Genomic DNA, 7,092 nt, shown 5'->3' on the forward strand with positions numbered 1-7,092 from the left:
CGACCAACAAAGAGAGGTCGACTAGAATATTATAATACTAGGAAGTTTTACAAAGTAGAAAACCTGTCTCTCCAAAGTAAAAGCCTCCAAGAGAAATATACAGAATATACAACAAAGTTTCAAAAGGGAGATAATTCTAAAATCAAAATAAAATTTCAAAAGTGATCCTCTATGCTTCGCCACCTGAAACTCCCGCACTATCGGCGAAGTGCGTTGCGTCCTGCATCTAAAAAATAACAAATTCACGACGGGTGAGAACCCGAAGGTTTCCAGTAGAGTAACAGTTCCAAATAAAAACTATATAAAAAAATATGAACCCCCTAGGCAATCCAAATCTTCAACTTCACAGGAATCCAAACCTAGGGTCTTAACTAATCCTTACAGGATTAATTTTGCTAAATTGAACGTACTCTGAACTACAGCCAATCCCATCCATTGCCAACAGTCATCATCTTTAATCCCAATCTCAAGTCTCATTAATAAAATCAAACACAAACAATAAACAGTACAAAGTAAATACAGTTAGAGAGCAATTACAACAAATAGTACATTTAATAGTTAACAAAATATCAATTAGGCAAACCAAAAAAGTTATGCAGACCCAAACAATTTCAAACAAATATAGTATGATGCATGCCTATTTTACTGGCCGTGAGCTCACGTGTTGGTTAAACTGTCAGACTCGACACATCTGGTAGCTAACCCGGACATAATTCTCTCTGCCGTGCATCCTTAGAAGGAACATAACACACACACGCACATGCGCGCGCACACACACATATATGATTAACAAGAAGGGAATCCTCAACCTTCCGGAAAGGAATCCTCAACCTTCCACCATCTCACTGAGGGCAATTCTATCCGAGATATAGTGCTCACATGATTAACAAGAAGGAAATCCTCAACCTTCTACCATTTCACTGAGGGCAGTGTGTACACACACACACATGATTAACAAGAAGGGAATCCTCAACTTTCTACCATCTCACTGAAGGTTACACTATCTGGGACGTTCACACACACACACATGATTGACAAGAAGGAAATCCTTCTACCATTTTAGGAAATTCTTTTACCATTTCACTGAGAGCAACACTACAAACACACATGATTAACAAGAAAGAAATCTTTCTACCATTTCAGGAAATTCTTCTACCATTTCACTGAGAGCAGCGCTACACACATATGATTAATAAGAAGGAAATCCTCAACCTTCTACTATTTCAATGAGCACAGCGCTATACGGGATATAGTGCTCGTCATACTTCACAATTAGAGAGAGACTGTAATGCAACAGAAAGAGAATCCTCAACCTAACTCGTCCACACCACAGCCAGAAATTGAGTCGAAGAAAATCATCAATCTTCTATCCAATTTTTTGATGTAATAAGAAAGGAAATCCTCAACCCCGCTTGTCCACCGCAACAGGAGAGGGAATCCTCAACCTCAACTTGTTTATCCGTGAGCGGGACAAACCACCATCCTATAATATTAATCATAATCTCATTTCAATCATAATCACAATCAAATATAACTAAGATCAAAATCAAAAGTGCAATTATATATAATCATATTTCAATCAAACTTCATCATAATTATTCATTATGTTCACATTTATTATCACAAGGATAATTATCCTCAAACCGTGAGCGGGATAAAACTACCGTCATCACCACAATTGGAAATTGAACTGAAGGAAATCCTCAACCTTCTATCCGATTCTCCGATACAACAAGAGAGTGAATCCTCAACCTAACTTGTCCATCGCAACACAAGAGAGAAAATCCTCAACCTCAATATCTACCTGTGAGTGGGACAAAGCCACCGTCCTCACTGTGGGTGAGACGAACCACTATCCCACAACATCAATAACGCAAGCGGGACAAAACCCACATCCTTACCAATTCAGTTATCATAGTCACTAGCTAGCATATATCTCAATCATAGTTTTCATCATAAACCTCATATAAATCCTTATTTTTTTACATAAGCCTCTAATCAAATCGATTCAATCATAATCATAATATTAACCAATCATAACCCCCTCTGTTACTAAAATAACTACCATCATCAATTCATGAGGAGGACAAAGTCACTGTTCTCACTATAAGCTGGATGAACCACCATCTCCACAATATCAATTCATCAATATCATAAAACCAATTAACTTAAGATTTTACATAGCATTGCATATATTTATCCGAAACTAAAACCTATACCTTTGTTGACGACAGTTCCAACCTCTTGGATCCTTTTCCGACCAATTCAAAGTCCAATTAAAAATTATGTCCATTCAAAAAATTCTCTCTAAACTGTAAATTTCTCAACCGATAACTTCAACAATTTACTGCGATAATCAAAGCACATATTTATTATCAACTAATCCTATCCTCCATAGTCGATGCAAGCATTTAAAACTAGACCTTCCTTTCATTCAAGATTTGGTTAATAGCAAACAAATTTATATAATTTATATTCTCTCCAAAGATCAAATAGCTAACTCTCTAGCCAAACCCCTCTCTGTCTTGTCTTTTAACAAATTTAGGGACAAACTGAGGGTGCACGTACCTCAGTTTGAGAAAGGGGGGGACCTTTAATTAGTTACACTATTCTGTTAAGAGTTAGTTATGGTTACGTGTGAGCTAAAGTGTGTATCATAAGTATGTATATTAGTTTGCATCCTAACAATTAATGTATCAAATACAATAATGCACTAATATATAGAGTTACATTTCTTCTCTCTTAAGAAACCTGATTCTACATAATCTATTTCTGTATTCTTCTCTTCTGATTCTTCAAGACTTTGCTGTGCACCCTAATACGATTCATCTAAACATCTAACATAAGGTCCTTATACAAGTTGTTATTATTAGTATTATTTGCACTACTATAAGCTAAGGTTTTGAAATAAAAATCTAACATGTCCGTTATAAAACCATTTTCTTCTAATACGCTTTTTTAAGCAATAACCACTTTTTGTATTTGTGTAAATTTTTTCATGTCCTTATGGTGTGATAAAAAAAAATCTTATCTTGTCTGTAATAAAAATATCTTAATTGATAAAATCTACTTCTATCGTTAACAATTTGATGGGGTCACTCATTCATTTTAAATTTTCCTGTTTTTCTTCTATTACTCTTGGTTCTTAGCCGAACCAAGTAGAGAGTATGAGCCATTTATTGGCCATTAATTTTCACATCGCAAAAAAGCTGGAGGTTTTGCGAAGGTGTCAAGACACATATGGACAGGCCAGGTTACGTATGAGGATCTATCAAGTTTCCTAGATATAATAATAATAATTAAAAAAAAAAAACAATTAAAGGTGAAGAAATTTCCACACATACCATCACATACACACTCATAGTCTATAATTTCCTAGCTTCTTTTGAATATGATTTTTTATACCAAAACTAAGCACTTTTTGCTGACATCCACTTTATCGACAACTTTACTATATAATAATCTATTTAAGGTATTCTTGGGCACCCAAAAAACCAAGATAAAGAAAATGTTAAGAGAGATTGTGAGATTCCTTTTAATATGGTTATAAATTATTAAAAATAGTATCATTTCCCCCTTTTCTTTTAATCAATTATGAATTGTAGAATAATGACCTCATTTCTCACTCTATTTGTTGTTTGTAAATATTTGACGCAATATCTTTGTGGATTTTATAAGAGAATTTTACAAAATTTTGTGATTTGTAATTATTAATTAATTATCATTAATAGCAAATCCTAATTAAAATTATATCTAATAATATAAAATTATTTAATTTTTTTATTAATTAAATACTGATCAAATTTTAGTAAAAATATTGAGCTCATAGACCTTCTCAAATATAAAATCATTTACATTTATGTAACAAATATCTTAAATGTCTAGAGATAGAGACATAGAGTAGTATTTTTGTGTGATATAAATGTACGTACTTACACTAGCCACACCCAATCACTCATAAAAGGAACCCACACTATATGATTTTAATCATATGAGTGTACCTTTCCCCATTCCCCCAACACTTATATATATATATTTCCCACTTACCTTCTTCTATTCCACAACCAACACACAAACCAACTTTCGTTCTAAGTCCCTTCAATATTATTCTCCTCTTCTTTCACATAATGACACTCTTCACAACAATGACACCCTTAAACAACCACACTTCTCCAGTGCTACATCACCACCACAGTTCTCTCACAACCGCCACAAAAACAACAAGACCAATGTGCATAACCCTCATTCAACAAACACCAACCAAGAAACATTCATACTCATCACATGATGAAACTCTCAGGAAGATGGAGAGAATGATGAACTTGCCATCACCACCATTATCATCTTCGGAGAAAGTTGGTAAGAGATGGAAGGAATACCAAGGAATAAGAAACTGGGACGGTTTATTAGACCCATTGGACGATAACCTACGTGCTGAAATCCTACGGTACGGTCACTTCGTTGAAGCTGCATACAAATCCTTCGAGCTCGATCCTTCTTCTCCAAACTATGCCAATTGCAGGTTCCCAAAGACCACACTTTTCGAACGTTGCGGTTTGCCCAACACTGGTTACAAGGTGACCAAACACCTCCGTGCAACTTCGGGTATTCAGTTACCGAATTGGATCGACAAAGCACCGAGTTGGTTCGGAACACAATCGAGCTACGTTGGTTATGTTGCTGTTTGCGACAACAAAGAAGAGATCAAAAGGCTTGGAAGAAGAGACGTTGTTATTGCTTTTAGAGGAACAACAACGTGCTTGGAATGGCTCGAGAATTTGCGCGCCAATCTAACGCTTTTACCATGCAACATGATCGAAGAAAAACATCAACAAAATGTGGCTAATAACAATCGAAATACTGGACCAATGGTGGAAAGTGGGTTCTTGAGCCTCTACACAAGCAGCGTTAACTCATCACTCATGAGTTTGCAAGAGATGGTTAGAGAAGAAATTGGAAGGATTCTCCGAATTTACGACGATGGAGAGCCGTTAAGTTTGACCATCACCGGACACAGTTTGGGAGCGGCTCTAGCAACGCTCGCAGCTTATGATGCGAGAGCTGCATTTCCCAAACTGTGTTCGGCGACGGTTATCTCATTCGGCGGCCCTCGCGTCGGAAATCGGAGTTTCCGAACATCCCTTGACAAACAAGGAACAAAAGTACTGAGAATAGTGAACCGTGACGATGTTATAACTAAAGTTCCCGGGTTTGTTTTCGATGATGTGGAAAATTCAGGTGGTGATGTGGCAAATAACGGTGGGTTCCACGTGGCAGGGTTGCCAAGCTGGATTCAAAAAAGAGCAGAGGAAACACAATGGGTGTACTCTGAGGTCGGGGAAGAACTAAGACTTAGTAGTAAGAATTCTCCATACTTAAAGGGTGTCAATGTTGCCACGTGTCATAATTTGAACACATATCTTCACCTTGTTGATGGATTTGTGAGCTCCACGTGTCCCTTTAGATCCACGGCAAAGAGGTTCCTTCAGCGGCCATGACTCGTTATAATAATAGTTTAAAAAAAAAAAACTATAGAAGAGAAAAATAGAGAAAAAGAAAAACTAAAATTGAATTATTCATAAGATTGCCTTCATTCTTTTGGAATACATGATTCAATGATGTCTTCATGATTCTTGATTAGATATATACACTTTTGTCTTTTGCACTGTTTATCTACCAAACTCTTGAAAGTATTGATTGCACAAGACTCTCCATAGGTAGGTACCAGCATAGAGGATAATGTAATGCATTATTATTCATTAGATTGTATAGTTTAATTTTCTCACATAATTTTAGGATATTAATGTAAATTTTGTATATATGATGATAATGTATCTTAATTACTTTGTCCACTAATATCGAAAAGAGAAGTAGAACGAATATGTGTCTAACGAGATATTGCAAAAAAGAAAAAAAATGCTAAGCGAACCACTGAGGGTGTACAATTGATTTTTTTTTTATACAACTGATAAAAAAAAACTAATTAAATATCTGATGATAATTAAAATATCATAGTATAAAAGAAAGACAAGAATGAATAATTTGAAGTTAAAACTATATATAATAAAAGTGCATGGCTACATATGCTTCTGTGATTTTAATAATGGAATAAAAAAAGATATTTGTCAAAGTTATTTTTTCCACCGCAAGAAATATCAGAGTTGTGTTTCTCAAATAAATTGGCTGAAAAAAGAAAAAGCAAGTATAGGCAATAAATGAAATAGGGATCACAAAACCTGAGTTGTAATTGAACTAGAAATGGGTAACGAGAGAGGCCCCATTATTTACATGGCCCCAATTGGTTCATTTTTTGATAGATCTAAAATAAAAGAGAGTTCATTCATGAGTGCTTTAATTTCCACCATCGAGGTTCCGCAGTGTCCACATCAATTAAGTTTCTAACGAAAGCTACTTCCAATATATACATAGAAGATTATTTAACCGTGTAAGGAAAACAACTCTTATCTATATGGAAATGCAATGCCCCCAAAGAAAAACATTACCTTAAAATTTTACAACATTCGCCATTCTTCTATTCAGATACTTCCTAAGCCTAACACTTTTGTGATGTTGGATCGGATACTTGTATCATCATCATGATATTTTCAATTCATATCTATCAAATAATACCAATATCTTTTCTCTTCTTTTTTCATCTCATCTCATGCTATTGGCTTGGCCACCATCATCTAGTGACTAGTACGTCCCAATCATGTCCAAGTAGAAGAGGGACAATATTTTTGTGTTGCCATTGGATATGGCTTTCAATTTGGTACTAGGTCAGAAAGTTTGTGACCCAGTTGGTGTTTAGGATAATTCCCATTTCCCAACATTCAATAAGTCTCTCTTTTCATTTTATAGTATAGAAGATATCAAGATTCATTGAATTATGAATGTATCAAGTTTTCAAAGTAAAAATTTTTTATCAAGTGGAAAGAATATATTTTTTTATTTCTTTGATGAGTTATGTTATTTGAATGTAAGAAATTACTACTTTTTAGACAACCAATGAGAATTAAGAGTTAAAAAAAATATTTGTTAGTTGAAGTAAAAAAATTCATCTAAATTTATAAATAATTAACTACACATATT

At 34.7% G+C, this 7,092-nt stretch overlaps 1 protein-coding gene across 1 annotated transcript; it reads left to right on the forward strand.

Moving 5' to 3' along the window:
• Positions 3,842–5,537, forward strand: LOC107637224 (phospholipase A(1) DAD1, chloroplastic-like). Its single transcript, XM_016340657.2, has one exon. The coding sequence runs from the start codon at positions 4,128–4,130 to the stop codon at positions 5,496–5,498; it is 1,371 nt and encodes a 456-aa protein (XP_016196143.2). The 5' UTR covers positions 3,842–4,127; the 3' UTR covers positions 5,499–5,537.

Source organism: Arachis ipaensis, chromosome B04 (assembly GCF_000816755.2).
Source record: "Arachis ipaensis cultivar K30076 chromosome B04, Araip1.1, whole genome shotgun sequence".
NCBI classification, from domain to species: domain Eukaryota; kingdom Viridiplantae; phylum Streptophyta; class Magnoliopsida; order Fabales; family Fabaceae; genus Arachis; species Arachis ipaensis.

Bases quoted from the DNA above. Each gene is read 5' to 3' on its own strand.
- LOC107637224 (XM_016340657.2), top strand. From the start codon at position 4,128: ATGACACTCTTCACAACAATGACACCCTTAAACAACCACACTTCTCCA.